The sequence below is a fragment of the Psittacula echo genome (assembly GCF_963264785.1).
Source record: "Psittacula echo genome assembly, chromosome: 15".
Classification (NCBI taxonomy): Eukaryota; Metazoa; Chordata; class Aves; order Psittaciformes; family Psittacidae; genus Psittacula; species Psittacula echo.
The window spans coordinates 1213484-1230218 of NC_137751.1; the positions used below are offsets into that span (position 1 = coordinate 1213484).

General features: G+C 47.0%; 2 protein-coding genes across 2 annotated transcripts; both read left to right on the plus strand.

The window, feature by feature from the left end:
• Nucleotides 1-515: 515 nt before the first annotated feature.
• Nucleotides 516-4505, plus strand: PRR11 (proline rich 11; the record flags this gene model as incomplete). The annotated part of the gene is made up of 9 exons (XM_080630250.1): nucleotides 516-622; nucleotides 1350-1503; nucleotides 2030-2152; nucleotides 2408-2662; nucleotides 2809-2907; nucleotides 3524-3633; nucleotides 3743-3802; nucleotides 3894-3990; nucleotides 4443-4505. The coding sequence occupies 9 exons, from the start codon at nucleotides 516-518 to the stop codon at nucleotides 4503-4505; spliced, it is 1068 nt and encodes a 355-aa protein (XP_080486376.1).
• A 6382-nt stretch (nucleotides 4506-10887) lies between these two features.
• On the plus strand, nucleotides 10888-16192 carry SMG8 (SMG8 nonsense mediated mRNA decay factor; the record flags this gene model as incomplete). Its single annotated transcript, XM_080630049.1, has 4 exons — nucleotides 10888-12586; nucleotides 13224-13369; nucleotides 13762-14637; nucleotides 15737-16192. 4 exons carry the CDS (start codon nucleotides 10888-10890, stop codon nucleotides 15932-15934), a joined length of 2919 nt encoding a protein of 972 aa, XP_080486175.1. The 3' UTR covers nucleotides 15935-16192.
• Between the last annotated feature and the right edge of the window lie 543 nt (nucleotides 16193-16735).

The window sequence follows — 16735 nt, forward strand, 5'->3', positions numbered from 1 at the left end:
TGTGGTTTGAATCGGCGGCGCCGAGAGTGAGGTGAGCGGTGGCGGGTCAGAGGGGGCGTGCGCAGAGTGGGGGGGGGGTGTGATGATATGGCGGCCCCGTGTCCCCGGGCACCCGTGATACAACCGGGGCTGGGTGTGTGAGGAACCGACCGCTTCTTGGCTCGGGCCCCTCGCAGGAGCGGGGACGGCCGGTCAGGTAACGGGTCAGGCACCGCCCGGACCCCGTGTGCGGGTTCTGCACGGCTTTTGCCAGCGTTCTCCACAAAAAGCCGTAGAAAATGGGACTTTACGTTGTTCACGCTCTTCTCTCGTGTACAAATATATCCTTGTGGATCACGGGAACTTAAGGATAGATTTTCCATCAGCTGTATATGAAGCTTCTAGCAAGACAACGATGAATAAATCCTGAGTGGGTTTTCTGAGATGTGGCTCATGTGCTTGCCTCTTTGGTGGTAGCTCTGTGCCCGTGTGAAAGCTTCAACGCATTCATTGTAAATGTGTCTTTTTAAACAGTAATGGCCAAGCATAAGAAACGCAGACGGAAACACAGAGTTCGAGCAGAATTTCTACAGGAAGAAAAGAGAGACGCTGCAGACTCCCAGGGCTCAGGTTGTTCTCCACGGTAGGAGGCTCAGCTTGAGCTTTTTAACTCAGTTTTTGGGTCCCCTGTTTGGTCCCCGTGTGGAATGGACATAAAAAATTGTATTTGAAGCTTGTCTATGACCTGGTATGGATGCTGTGGAGTTGTTTCAGACTCACAGGCTGGTTTGGGTTGCAAGGACCTTAAAGCTCATCCAGCTCCAACCCCTGCCACGGGCAGGGACCCCTTCCACTGGAGCAGCTTGCTCCAAGCCCCTGTGTCCAACCTGGCCTTGAACACTGCCAGGGATGGGGCAGCCACAGCTTCTCTGGGCACCCTGGGCCAGCGCCTCAGCACCCTCACAGGGAAGAGCTTCTGCCTAAGAGCTCATCTCAGTCTCCCCTCTGGCAGGTTAAAGCCATTCCCCTTGGCCTGTCCCTACAGGCCCTTGTCCAAACCCCTCTCCAGTTTTTTTGAAGGCCCCCTTAAGGTATTGGGAGGCAGATATTTTTTGTATATCTTCTGGTACTCTACCATAAACTTTTATAAGCAGGAAAAGCAATTTGGATAAAAATATATTGTAAATATGACACCCCCCTTTATCAAAATGCATTTTGACCTTTCCTGGTTTCTGTGGTCATGTTTGCTCTGTTGTCACCTGCTGTTGCTGGTACTTGTAATTTCCAGATGATTGGTCACATTTAGCTCCTTTTAAAAGGCTGAGATGAGAAATATAATTATGGCCTCATTTTGAAATGCTTTGTTCCAGGTCAGCAGGTGATCTTCCTCTGAACACATCATCTGTCCCAAGCCACCTGTCCTCACTCTGGTCACTAGCCTTGCCAAGTGTGAAAAACATGGTAAAACCCTTCACAACAACGGTGTCATTTCTGTACTGCTGGTGCCAGAACACGGTTGCACAGGTATGTGTTCTACTTCTCTACTTTTGACAGCGTGTGAGGCTGTTCTTAGCCCTTGGGTACAGGATATACAGTCAGATTGGAGAACTAAGCTGTAAATTTAGTTATGTCTATTGAAGTATCTAAAGCATGTTTAGTGTTTACTGTTGAAGGAACAAATACAAGAAGAGTGTCAAGGCAGCTGTGGACATTAAATGCATACATGCAATTGTAGTTTTTTTATTGGAATATTAGGACGTTTTGCAGTGACAAGGTACAGTCTTTCATAGCAGAAATGGTGGTATGAGCTTTTCAGGTCATGTGAATTAGACTTCAGAATTCCTAGATGAAATTCATTCTTTTTTTGAGAGAAAGTTACTCTCTGTGCTCCTGCCAAGGAACTATTTGGTGAAATTTTGTATCTTTGTGTTGCACCTTTCTGTTGACTACAGTAAGATCTGTGATGGAACTTCAAGTAGTAATCATAGCCCTGTATCTGGAAACATGACTTGATAGTGAAAATGCTAATCTGGTTTCTTCTTGTGCTTAGAATTTTAAGGTGGTTAAAGACATCATATTTCCATCACAAATCTACTTAAGGGAGCTAAATACGTTCAGAGAGCAACTGAAAAAGTTGGAAACTGAATTTTCCAGACTACAAGGAGCACTCCAGGTCAGTCTCATTCCTGGTGGGGCAGGGTAACATTTGCATAACATGTAAGGCACTGTGGTCAGCGTCAATAAACCCAGATCTGAAGAGCTTCTCTTTGGTCATTCTCTGCGTTTAGCATTATCTCATAGCTAGAGGAAAGTGGTTTGCTGGTGAGCCTTGCAAGAGGCTTTCTATGTCTTTCTTAGAAATTCTGCTGTCTAAAATTCCATCTAAAATGCCAGTGGTTTTAATATTCTCTTATTTATTTGTTTTCAGATGAATGGATCCACAGCCTCGTCTTCAGAAAATTCTCTTTGTCAAAGGTGTAATAAACCAGTTGTGGGTGCTCCTGTACCAATGCAGATGGGTCTGCCATCACCAGTATCCAGGCCTTCTGCAATACAGCTGCAGCCTGCATTTGTACCACCTCCACCTCTTCCTCCTCCGCCACCACCACCTCCACTGCCCCCACCAAAACTGCCTCCAGCACCTCTCCTCCTCAAAAGGGGCAATGGCTCCAAAGCAGTTCTGGTAGGGAGTGAGAAGGTTCCTCTGTTTATTTAATTTTTTTTCTCGGGGTGGGTTCCTTGGACCTGGTTCCATCAGGAATGTGCATCTTTGTGAACCTTCAGTCACTTGCCAATCCTAATTTCCCTTCCAACCACCTTTGTACTCAGATACCACCAGTGAAAAAAGATGGGCCAATGCAGATCACCCTCAGAGACCTCCTGAATGTTAAACTGAGGAAGGCAGACGGCAGCCGCAGGATGGACAAGGTAGACCAGGGGACATGTGGTTAAACAGACAATGGTGTATCGAGGCAAACTCCACCTTGAACCAGGGTATTTCCTGCCTGTCTTAGTCCCTCACAGAACTTTCTCAAGTAATTAATTCTTCTTTTCAAAACCCCAGTGATCAGCTTTAAGTGATCATTCTGATCCTACACACAGCACTTGAAGTGAAGAAACAAAGTGACTCCAAACTCGCCTGGCATGCAGGACAGTTCTGGTTTTATCTTAAGAGCATGCAGCATCATGTCTGTATGTTATCAGCAGATTTGAGGCTTTTGTTTGCCCAGCTGAAATCTTGTTTGCAACAGTTTGGGGGTCTTACAATAAATATTTTTAGCTAAGACACACTCAAATCTTGATGACTGAAAAAAGTGTAACAGCCATAATCCCCAGGTTGGACAGAGCCTTGGGTGACATGGTCACCCATCCCTGAGGCATCCCTGCCCATGGCAGGGGAGGTGGAACTAGGTGAAAAGAAGGTCCTTTCCAACTCTAACCATTTTATGATTCTGTGAAATCTTTCAGAGTATAAATATTAAATAGATTTAAGGTCAGTGAAACACTTGGAAGTTTCATTTTACTGTGTCTTTTCTCCCTTCAGGCAAAATCACCAGTGAGGACATGCAGGGCCTTAATTACAGTCTCAGATTTACAGAGTGTTAGTTTGAGACCTAAAACCAAGCCATCAGCTCACGTTACAAACTCCTTAATGTAAGATACTTTCTTCTTTTCTTTAGATTTTTTTTTTTCCTGTTCTAAACACTGATTAACACTGTTCAGAGAATGGGAAACATTTTAACAATTTGTTTTGTTCTGCTAGTACCCCTCCTAAAAATCACTTAGATCTTCGAAAACATCTGAAGAAGGTCAATATCCAGAGGTAAGTTCCTTCCTATTCTCGTTTCGTTTCTCTGAAGAGAAAAAAACAACAGAGAACTAATCGTAGTTCCTCCTGTTTCTGATCTTTTCAGGAGTCCTGGAGGCACTCCGCTAAATGGCAAAGAAAACACAGAATGTGGGTCTGGGTTGACGCCATTAATGACACAGGCATTACGGCGCAAATTTCAGGCAAGTCGTGGGGTCTGTCTTTTGGGAATGATAAACTGACTTTAAAATCCACAGAATTCCATGCTGATTTACCCTGCAGCTCAGCACCACTGGTGTGTATTACACACATTGCAGTACCTCCATAATTCCCATCCAAAAGTGCTCCTTAACACAACCAAGGGTGCTCATTTTAACGGTAAGGAAACGGCAGATTGGGAATGCCGTTGCCAAATAACCTGCTGGAACAGGCAATACCAAGAGGAAAAATTTAGGTTTTTTTGATGGCCATTCCAGCTTCTCAACACCATCTCTTAACTTTATAGTTCCAGTTTGCAAGAGAACAAAGTCTGAGGGTTAATAATATCCTTTATTTTAAGGATTTGCCATGTCTGGTTCGTTTTCTGGTATCATTTAAGTCATAATTAGAACTGAGTTTGGATGTTCCAAGGCTCACCCTGTCCTTATTTTGACAGATGGCACATCCACAGAGCCCCTCACCTGCCCGGCTGAGTGCTGCAAACAGCTTTGACGAATAGAAGTATTTTATGGAACACTGCGTTTGTCACCTCTGGTTAGGAAGCCCCTTGAATGCTGTTTTTCTCTTGCTCAGACTTATATATTTGCAAGTAAATCTTGTGAGTACAAGAACAGGACCTTATAAACCCCCTTTGGCAGATTCCTGCTTTTTAAAGGCAATGTCTTTCTAACGTGTTTCAGTCTGGTTGCATCTTAACAGAGAAGAAATTAAGAAACTTCCTGAGTCTCTTGATACCCGAGGCAGGGACTGTTCGTGTGCCCAGCACCGGTGCTGCTTGTGATATAAATATGTGCATGTGTAGCGTATTAAGGCACGGACTGCAGCTACGGTGCAACCAGAGACCTTTATTGAGTGAGCATACAGGCTTTTATAGCAGTCTGTCTAGAGGCTGGTTTCATCTGTATTTTCCGTCACGAAACAATGCTCCTTCACCATGCACTTCTCCAGCCAATGGCCTTACTGATCACGTGCTGTTGCATTTCCCCCTTCTTTGTTAAGCTTTGCAGGGTGAGCACAGTATGAGTTTGTGTAAGCATTACTTGACTTATGCTTTGATTTATAAGTCGTTGGATACAAGGAAACAAACATGGTAGATATATCATAATCATCAATAACGCTATAAGCCCTATCACAACAAAGCCAGCTATATGTCTAAGCCAAGGACCAAAATTTCCCAGCCAAGAGAACAGTCCGAAAGGGTCCCACCCTTGGTTTTGCCACAACTCTCTAGATAATTCCTTCAAATCCTGAATGCTTTTGTGAATTGAGTGATCATTCAGATTCATGCAGCACATTCCATCGAAATCGTCACACCCATGCCCCTGGGCTAATAACAAAAAGTCTATCGCCGCCCCATTCTGCAGTGTCGCATGACGCACAGAATCAACATCTGTTAACAACCCTGTCAAGGCGTTGCTAGTGGCATTACTCCCTTTCGCTAGCCAACAGCCCAATTTATTGAGTGTAGTTAAAGCATGGGCAGTACCGATAGAAGGAATTAAAAAACCAAAAAACCTTTGCGCATGATTCCAAAAGTCGATGTGGGGGTTACAGTCCGAGTCGAATTGTACGGCAGCACATCTGCTTCGTCGGTGCTGTAGGGTCCAATTAACAAGGGCTTGATTACTGGGATGAAACATGGTTAAACAACCAAAGGTGCAGGGGTTTACCTGGAATTCCTTTCATGCTCTATCGCCACAGATCAGAAAAATATCATAGGAGGACATCCCGCACTGGCCCCTGGTGTAATTGGTAAGGGAGTAGTGAAATTACATCAGGCAGAATTATTGAGATAAATGCTGGTGCCACTTACATCAATTCCTGTCGTGTTTATGTTCAGGCCACTACTGTAGTTAAAAGAAAACATACAGTAGCTTGTATGGAGCCCAGTATTTCAAGTTCCTGAGGCTGTAGAGGGAGAGCAGGAAAGTCACCTACTTTGTTCATCCCGTTTCCCGAGTCATTGCTTCAATACCATCCTGCGGGCTGACCAGCGCTGGATTGCCATGTTCCTAGGCACCACCATAATGGCTTACACCTACCAGGATCTGTACAGCTGTGTGTAATCGATTATATAACTGGTTCCATTCATGTTCTGTCAGAGGAACGCCAACCAGACGGGTTCAGAATGGATCACTGGGGCTGGTCATGGCAACACAAAGGGAGGACTGATTAGTTGCATTGGCTAGAGTAAGTCAAACATTAGGTTTTGGTTTTGAGTTCCATGTGCAGCTCACAATCCTTGAGAGTCTACTGAGGATGACAAGGGCTGCACACATGGCACTGGCACCCATTGTAACTGATTACCTGCGTGGAGCCCTGCGTCGCAACTGATGTGTCAGTGTTCCAGGTTCCTGTTACAGGGTCCCTCCATGCCATACTTGCTTTTTTACTTTTCCCAGAACCATCAGTGAAGATGCTAAGACCAACTACAGGTGCTGAGTGGCACCGCTGTTTCGCATATAAAGGCAGATGGCAAATATCAGTCCAAAGTCTGCGTTTCGGAGAACGAATTGAGAGTTGTTGCTGATAGTCTGCTAAGGCCATTTGCACAATGCTGCTTTCTGCTAACAACCAGTCAAGGTTCTCCTTTGTGTCTGGGACATAGATTATGTCAGGATCGCAGCCATCTAATGCATGCAGTTCAGATCTTCCTTGCTGTATTAATTGTGTGTAGATTTCTGTTATACTTGTAATTGTCTTTCTAAGTGTATGAGGGAGATAAATCCATTCAATACCACACGAAGGATCACCACAGTGAGCATCCCATAGGAAGAGGACTGCAAAGGTTTGAAACGTTAGGAATTAAAGCTAATCATATTGGTTTGTCTAAAAGTCTTTGTCAACTTTGTTGATTCTCAATAGCTTGAGCCACCTTGTCAAGTGCTAAGGCACCAGCAGTGGTAAGGATACGCGGTGAACTGAGGTCGGGATCCCCTTTCAGTAATGAAAAGAGAGGGTGTAAATCTCCTGTGGTTAGTCCCAAGAATAGAGCAGAGCCAATTAATGGTTCCCAGCAGTTTCTGAAAGTCATTTAACAGTTGCATGTTTTTAGTGTTAATACAGATGGGTTGTGGGCGGATTTCTTGCTGCATGATTTGCCAACCGGAATATTTCCATGGGCTGCTACTTTGGACCTTTTCCTCGGCTACCTGTAAGCCAGCATCTGCAATAGCAGTTCAAACGTGATTTGTTACCATTTCCACTTCTCTCTCACTTTCTGCAGAAACAGTCATCCATATAGTGATAAATGACAGCATTTGGATGGGTTCTGCGAACTAGGTGAAGAGCTGCAGCAACAGTGAGTTGACACATGGTAGGGCTATTTTTCATCCCTTGTGGGAGAACAGTCCAATGATATCTTTTCATGGGTTCTTGTTGATTTATAGATGGTTCAGAAAATGCAAATCATGGAGTATCTCCAGGGTGCAAAGGAATGGTAAAAAAACAGTCCTTCAAGTCAATGGTTATAAGTGGCCATCCAGATGGTAACGCAGATGGGGCCGGCAAGCCAGGTTGAAGGGCAACCATGGGTTCGATCATGGCGTTCACTGCTCATAAGTCATGCAGTAAATGCCATTTCCCAGTCTTCTTGGGAATACAGAACACGAGTGTGTTCCAGGGGCTGGTTGTAGGTCTAATGTGTCCTGCCAACAGTTGTTCTTCTACTAACTGGTGCAAATGTTCCAGCTGTTCTTTTTGCAAGGGCCACGGATCCACCCATACTGGGTTATCTGTTATCCAGGTCAGTTTAATGAGGGAGAAGCATTCTTGTAGTGCAGCTGTTCAGTGGCCCTTATTGGAAAACCGTGTTATGCGGCTCTGTAACATGGATTGTTCCAAATTGTCCCAGGACATTGCGTCCCCACAAGGTGCAGGGCACTGCCATTATAAAAGGTGCCACTCCAGCCACTTGCCCATCAGGTCCTTGAATCATAAGAAGATGAGCTCTTTGTCATGGCCATTGCATTCCTCCCACCCCTACTATCGTAGAAGCAGGCTCTCTTGTGGGCCAATTAGGGGGCTACTCAGAACTTTGTATTATTAAAACATCTGCTCCAGTGTCCACTAATCCCTGAAACCTTTTCCCTTGTATACAGCATGTCATCAAGGGTTGCGAGTCCTTTAGAGCCTTGGCCCCAAATATTTGGGGGGTTCCTGTGCTACCGAATCCAGAGCCACCTCTGGCCCCTTGACCCCCTATCACCCCTCCAACAAACAGAACAAGCTGAGCAACACACTGCCCCTCTGGGATATAACAAGGGGCACAGGGGTCCAAGCCATAATCAGTGTTTCTCCAGTATAGTCAGCATCTGTAACACCCGGTAACACAAAGAGGCCTAATTTAGTAGTAGAAGATCATCTGATCAATAAAGCATGCATGCTATTGCTAATCGGCCCAGAGGCTCCCATTGGCAGCAGGGATGCTTGCGTGTCATTCAGGGTGACTGGGCATCGGACAGCCAGGTCCAAGCTGGCACTTCCTGAAGTTGCTGGCCACAGCTCACCAGCCAAACACCAGGGTGCGGATTTCTTTGGTTGTTTGGGACGTGCGGTCTCGCCCCCCAGCTCCTGTTTCCTGAGATGGAAGGAATTGCGTAACCATTAGCATGATATTTTGAGTGACACTCATTGGCCCAGTGTTTCCCTTTTCCACATCGAGGGCAATCATGAGGGGGCATAGCCTTTTTGCTGCTCCCTTTTTGGACACACTCTAAATGCCCAGGGGCACCGCACTGATAGCAACTTATACCCTGGTTTCCTGTTTCACTCATTTTGAGCTGAGCCGTTAGGGCGCTCGCTAAAGCTGCAGCACGATGGCCGGCAGATCCAATATTTTGACAAGCCCGCACCATATCTGCTAAGGGTGGATTGCGATTACGGATTGGTTGCAAGGTACGCTTACAGTCTTCATAAGCTAATTGTCTAAGGAGCAACTCCCTAGCTTCATCATGTTCAATCTGCCGCTCTAGGGTGGCCTGCAACCAATCTATGAAAAGAGATTCTGTCGGGCCTTGCAATATTTTAGCAAAGGACTCCGATGCACCCTGTCCAGACTCAGGAATTTTCCGAACAGCCCGGAGAGCAGCAGCCTGAATTTGGACATACACCTCCTGGGGATAATTCACCTGTGCAGGAGGAGTTGCAAATGCATTTTCCCCTGCCAATTGATCATAGCCAACTCCATGACCCTTATTTATATTTTCCGTTGAGGTGATCACACACTGTTCTTTAAAATCATTCTGCCACATCATAAACTGCTTAGGGGTTAACACCATACGCAATAAAGCTTTGCAGTCATGCAGAGTTAGGATATATGATTCTGCAGTTGCTTCTAGCAGAGACGTGGCAAAAGGTAAATGGATACCTCTCTCCTTAATTGTGTTACAATTTTCTTTAACTGCTTCATAAGGAAGCTCTTGCTATTCAGGTGGCCTATTGGGTTGATAAATCACAAGGCATGCCAAAGCAACTTGCTGATCACCCTGCTTTATTGCCTCCTTTCTACAAACTTCCCAATTACGTGCTGTGGTTTCCACAGTTACTGGAGCATTCACATCAGGAGACGGAGGGAATAAATCAGGCTCTTTTTCAGGGTCTATTGGTCCTGGATCAAAAGGATCACTGCCTTCCTCAGAGTTTGGCTCAGGGCCCTCTTCATTTCGCAACAAAAACAGGCTGGTCAATGGCAATGGTTTAGGGTTCGCTGGAGGGTGACCTGCTGACTCCAGAGGTGCCGACAGTGCGACAGGGGAGGAGGACTGCTGTTGATTAGTCTTGAGCGTGGCCAGAATCTCCCACCAAGTCCCAAGGTGCAGTCCTGTACACATATCTCCTGCAGCAACAGTGGCTCGTAATTGTGTCTGTACCGCTTGCCAGGCTGCTATTTGAAGAGCACCTTCTGACAGAAAATCTGGCACATTCTTTTGAATCCATTCTAGCAAAGTCACTAATTGAGGCCCCATCACAGCACTTTCTTGAGCATCTAACCATTTACACAAAGTCTCTATACTGCACTTCTGTTCCTGGGATAGCTTCCCTCCCATGGCTCCCGACTGCTCACCTATCCAGTAGGCGATGGGTGCGCAATCCCTCTGTAGTCCTTGGTTCAGTCTGGCTACGCCACCGGCCCGGACTCTGCGAGTCTCCTATTCAAGTCCCTGTTCGGGCACCTTTTGTAACATATTAAGGCACAGACTCCAACCAGAGACCTTTATGGGTGAGCATACAGGCTGTTACAGCACTCTGTCCAGAGGCTGGTTTCAGCCGTGTTTTCCATCACGAAACAATGTTCCTTTTCCACGCACTTCTCCAGCCAATGGCCTTACCGATCACACGCCTTTCAGCCAATCATATTACTGTTCACACGCTGTTGCTGGAGCCACTATTCCACATTAGGCAAGTGCTAGCTTTAAGCATAAACATGTTTTTTGCTGCTACTTCCCGCTGCCCGTATAAACATTGTTACTGCCCGCTCACCTTGACCGCACAGTGTCCCCTTGGCCCACGTGCATGTGCTGAAATTGCGTAGCTTTTACCTTTTCTGTTGTTTTACAACCCCGATCCCGATGGTACCTGCAGGTTAAAAGGTTCATAGGAAAGCAGCAGCTCCGCTGTTGGCTCTGCTATCGCCCGGTTCACCAGGAGCTGCACTGACGGACGGGCCTTGCCGTTCCCCGCCGCCGGAGCTGCTCTCCAGAGGGGCAGCGGCGGAGCAGAGCCATGCCCGCCTCTATCCCAAGCCCCGCTGCCGCGCACCAAACTCCGCTAAGAACCGCACCGGATCGGCGGCACCGGCAGAGTCCCACCCCCGAGGCGGGTCGCGCATGCGCGGGGCGGGGGTGGTGCCGCTTCCGGGCGGGTGCTGGTGGAGCGGGGCCATGCCGCTGGCGGGCGGGTTGCCCGGAGGAGTGGGAGTCATGGCGGCGACGGCAGCGGCGGTGGGGCCCATGAGCCTGCGGGACCTGCTGCTGTCCGCCACGGCCGCCGCCGAGGGGAGCGGCGGTGATGAGGAGGTGTGCGTGGTGGGCATCTTCGGGAAGACGGCGCTGCAGCTGTGCTCGGAGAAGGAGGCCCTGGTGAGCACCGTGTGCGACCGGCAGGTATTCCCCCTCTTCGATGAGGAGGATGACCCCGACCTGGCGGACGGCGCCCTGGAGGAGGAGGTCGACCCGGCCACCAAGGACTACAACCAGCTGCAGGCCTACTACAGCCAGGAGAACCGGGTGCTGTTCCTGGTGCTCACCAGCATCTGTGACACGCGGCAGCTGCTGCGGGCATGCGGGGACCTGGCGGCGGCCGAAAGCAGGGAGACGGGGCCCGGCCATCCCTCCGGTGGCCCCTCCCCACTGTCCCACGCGGAGGCCCACGAGTTCTGGAAGCACCAGGAGAAGCTGCACTGCCTGAGCCTCCTCTACCTCTTCTCTGTCTGCCACATCCTGCTGCTGGTGCACCCCACCTGCTCCTTCGACATCACCTATGACCGCGTCTTCAGGGCGCTGGATGGGCTGCGGCAGAAGGTCCTGCCGTCCATGAAGGCTGCCATCAAAGACTGCCCGATTGGCAAGGAGTGGAAGCTCAACTGCAGGCCCTGCCCTCCACGCCTCCTCTTCCTCTTCCAGCTCAACGGAGCCCTCAAGGTGGATCCCCTCCCAAGCAGGGGCCAAGACCCCTGTGGTCATCTGGAAAAGCCACCCCCCAAGAAGCACTCGCCTAAGCGGAGGCTGCAGCATGCTCTGGAGGATCAGATCTACCGCATCTTCCGCAAGAGCAGGGTGTTAACCAACCAGAGCATCAACTGCCTGTTCACTGTGCCTGCTAACCAGGCGTTTGTGTACATTGTGGCTGGTGGGGTCCTGGATGGAGATGATCCGGTGGCCATGCTTCTTGACCAACTCAGGAACAACTGCACCATGAGAGAGACTGACTCGCTGCTGGCTCCCACCCTGTCGGGACCCAGGAGGTATCAGATGATGCGGCACGGCAGGCAGCAGCTCTCCTTCCATGCAGAGAGCAGCAGCTCCAGCTCCTCTGGGCAGCTTGTGGACTGCACCCTTAAGGAGTTCTTGTGGCAGCACGTGGAGCTGGTGCTCAGCAAGAAGGGCTTCGATGACAGCGTGGGAAGGAACCCACAGCCCTCTCACTTTGAGCTCCCAACCTACCAGAAGTGGGCTGCTGCAGCTTTAAAACTGTATGAAGTGACCATTGAAGGCAAAGATGATGACCCGACCGCTGGGGAGCTGAGCTCAAAAATCATGGGTAGCATCAAAGTCTTGGAAGGCTATTTAGATATAGACACCAAATTCTCTGAAAACCGTTGCCAGAAAGCTCTCCCCATGGCCCACAGCGCCTATCAGTCCAATCTGCCCCACAACTACACTATGACGGTCCACAAGAACCAGCTGGCACAGGCCTTGCGTGTGTACAGCCAGCATGCCCGTGGCCCGGCATTTCATAAGTACGCCATGCAGCTGAATGAGGACTGCTACAAGTTCTGGAGCAGCGGGCATCAGCTCTGCGAAGAGCGAAGTTTAACTGACCAACACTGCGTGCATAAGTTTCATCTGCTCCCAAAAGCAGGTAAAGAAGCTCCCTTGGGTTTCATGGTTTAATTTTATATCTGCTTTAAAATATTTTAGGCTGAAAACGCCGGCTCTTTGCATGTTTATGGAAGGTGACAGCTTGACAGCTTTAAAGTGTCATCTTCTCACAGTGGGATTAATTACAGCAAAGCTGTTGTACAGGTTTCCTTTATGTTGAGTAACGTTTATGAGCAAGTCCACTGGCAGTAGTAATTTGGATTTTAGTATTAACTCTGATTCTGTTTCGCTAATTAGAAGCATTACACTGTAGTCCTCCTAACAGCAGATGTGTAAGAGAACAAAAGTTCACTAGGAAGTATAAGAGCCCCCCCCTTAAATAGCTTGACTGATATCAGTCAAGGAGTAGAAACTGTCTTGATACATATTCATTGCAGGCAGGAGTATTTATGCCTTTTATGAAAAGGCTGTAAAACCAAAGAAAGTTCAGTTTAATGGTATAACCTACACTGGAACTTTGTATTAGAAGTGGGAAAGGAATGTGTTGCTTGACAAACTGGCATTGCTGGCAAATAATTATGTGTATAGCAAGAAGGATGAAGGGTGGATGAAGGGAACTAAAGAATCTCTAGAAATTGGGAGCAATTCACCTGGGGTTTGATTGATTTTGCTTTTAGGGGAAAAGCCAGAAGCAGACAGAAATCCTCCAGTTCTGTACCACAACAGCCGGGCTCGTTCCACTGGTGCCTGTAACTGTGGAAGGAAACAAGCTCCACGGGATGATCCCTTTGATATCAAAGCAGCTAATTATGACTTCTACCAGGTAACTATTAGGTCCCTATTTTTGCTTCATTGACAAAGTCTGTATTCTGAAGTGACTACAAGTAAGTTTCTGTTAACCTTATCAACTTGTAGATGTTGCCTGGGGAAGATATTTCTGGGAGCAGAAGTTGTTTGCGTGATGGGCTGACCAGAGCAGGCAGTTCCAGTCTTCACCAGTGCATGCACCCAGGAGCATCTATTTACACTTCAAGTGTGTTGGTTCATGTGAATTTTAAATTCATTGTGTCTGTGGGATGCATTCCCATCGCTGCTTTGGTTGTCACATAGCGCAAATCTCTTGAATCTTAACCGTAGCTGCTGCATGTTATGACTCTGAACTCCCACATCTCAGAAGTGGAAGATGGAAAGTTAACCATGTTTTCTTTCTCATAGCTGCTGGAAGAAAAATGCTGTGGGAAACTGGAGCACATCAATTTTCCTGTATTCCAGCCAAGCACACCCGATCCGGCGCCTGCTCGGGATGAGTCGTCGCCTGCCCCTCCAGAAGGCGAGATTGAGAAACTCAAAGAAAAAGAACCTCAGACTCAAGGGGAAAGCACAGGCCTGAGCTTAGCCCTCAGCCTGGGACAGTCGACGGGCAGCTTGGGCACTTACCCGCCCGAAGCCCAGGGTGGAGGGGACAACACAGAAAGTCATGGGCAGAGCGGGGACTCCAAAAGTGAGAAAAGGCCAAGTCTGGTCGACCGCCAGGCCTCCACTGTTGAGTACCTCCCTGGGATGCTTCACTCCAATTGCCCAAAAGGCCTTCTGCCCAAGTTCTCCAGCTGGTCACTGGTTAAGCTGGGGCCTGCTAAGGCTTATAACTTCCACACAGGCTTAGATCAACAAGGCTTTATCCCAGGAACAAATTATTTAATGCCTTGGGACATTGTCATCAGGACAAGAACTGAAGATGAAGGAGACTTAGATACCAATTCCTGGCCTGCACCTAACAAGGCTGTTCCTGGAAAAAGAAGCGCGGTTGTGATGGGAAGAGGAAGACGGAGAGATGACATAGCTCGAGCTTTTGTAGGATTTGAATATGAAGATGCACGTGGAAGGAGGTTCATGTGTTCAGGGCCTGATAAGGTCATGAAAGTGATGGGAGGGGGGCCAAAGGAATCTGCCATCAAAGCCCTCAATTCTGACATGCCACTGTACATCCTGTCCTCGACGCAGGGACGGGGGCTGAAGCCACATTACGCTCAGTTCATGAGGCTCTTTGTGGTGGTTCCTGATGCTCCACTGCAGATTACACTAACGCCTCAGGTAAGACATGAAAAAGGGAATCTGGTGAGTGCAGCATTAATTGCAGGACTGGAAAGCACTAGCGTGGTAGGCAAAGGGTGTCAGAGGGGTGCTACAGGAGACTCCTCCTGACTCAAGACCTACTTCAGACGAGTTCTCTAAGGCACTAGTCACCAAAAGCAGCTGTTTCATAAACAGTTTGGTTCTTTTTAAACTTCAGGATTGGCTTATGGCAGCTTTATACTTTGTGTAAAGTAAGCTTTAAAAAATACTTTATCAAGGATGAGTTAATGGCATTCCATACTGTAATAATTGCTCCTTTTAAAAAAGGGAACAAGTGGCTAATAATAAGAATGGATATATCATTTCAAATGTCAGAGAAAAGCAGTCATTCATCACTGAGATTAATTACTTTTAGTTACCCTTTGAATTTAGGAGGTGAAATGATGTTCGGTTTTTAGTTGGATTTTTCTCTTCTTTTTAAATATGTATTAAAAAAATGGAGAAAAAGCTCTGTAAGAACCTGCTTTGCTATGGAAGTTAAAGGCAGAATACTGACTGCAGCACCAGCATTTCAGTGCCATTTGCAATTTATCACGTTATTGTTTGAAACTGAGGCAAGCATTGAAGGTTCAGTTTGCACTGATACTTTGCTCTTCATTCCCAACTGACGTCTGTAGCACAGGTTTTGACTTCTAAGGGAGTGTTTTTATTACGAATATCTGCGATGCTATGTGGTGTGTCTTCCACACATCAGTTTCTCACGTGAATACGACTTTCTGAAGCTTTTAATGTGAATTATACAAAGGCCCTATTAAATGTTGCTGAAATCCTTGAAAATTCCCATTGGTTTAGAGGGCAGTGACAGCTGGGGGAGGGATAACTGTGGTGCCGCATTGAAATCCAATGTTAACGCCCTAAGGGGCGAATGGCTTGTCTTTGTATTGGGGATGTAATGTGCAGCCTTAAATTCGACATCTTCGCTGTGGTAAAACTGGAAATGGAGTCTCACAATAACGGCACAATGGTTTCCTGCAATATTTTTTGTTATTTTGTTTGCTTTTTTTGTTTTAATTCTAATGATGTTTCATTATCTGCTCACGCTTCCTTTTCGTTTCAGGTTCAACCAGGGCCACCACCTTGCCCTGTGTTTTACCCTGAGAAGCAGGAGATAACCCTCCCATCTGACGGACTGTGGGTTCTGAGGTTTCCTTATGCGTACGTTACAGAACGTGGCCCCTGCTTTCCTCCCAAAGAAAGCCAACAACTAATGAGTTACAAAGTTCTCCGAGGAATACTGAAAGCGGTTACACAATAGCAATGATTCTGGTAGATTGGGTTTTGTTTTAAAAGACTATCTTCAACCCAGATGGATTTTGATTCATGTCTGTCACCCAACAGCTATCGCTGCAATCTTGTGAGGGCTGCTGTATTTTGCTGGAACACAGTCGGTTGGAAGTAAGGTCTGATATCAAAGCAGAGGAAGGAATCAGACACATGGGAATTTTCCATTTATTACATTTTCATATGTAAAAAAATAAAAGCTGGTTGGCAATGTGCTGAGCCTGTACTACCACGTTTTGAGAATTGTGCTTTTCTCCATCCTGTCCTGGACACACAGTTAGGAATATTTAAGAATTAGCATTGCCTGAAATCAAGTTTCCTTTGTCATATTGAGCCAATAATGAGCTGAATCATTCATCTTTTCCTGAACAAGCTATTTCTGTGTAAACAATAGATGCTTTTAATGTGGGTTGCCTTTTTTCTTGTCTTAAATTAAAGGGATTTCAGTGTTGATTTGTATTAATACCAAAGTCAGAAACTGGGCTTACCTATATCAAGGTGAGATATTTTACTGTATTTGTATTCACAGATCAGATTTGTTAAAAGGCCAACTTAGTATTTTGGAATGTCAGATCTCTTTGGAAACAAAATCTGCTGGTACGGAATTATGGAAAACGTAGAGCTTGTTCCTTATAAGCAACCGCAGCTTAATTGCCAGTCTAGCTTGACTTGCAGTGATTAAACAGACTTCTTGCGAAAGGACAGCTTTGGCCTGGTTTGAATCTCAAAATTGAGGGAGTTTGGTTTCCAGATGTGCTGCAGGATGGGCTGAGAG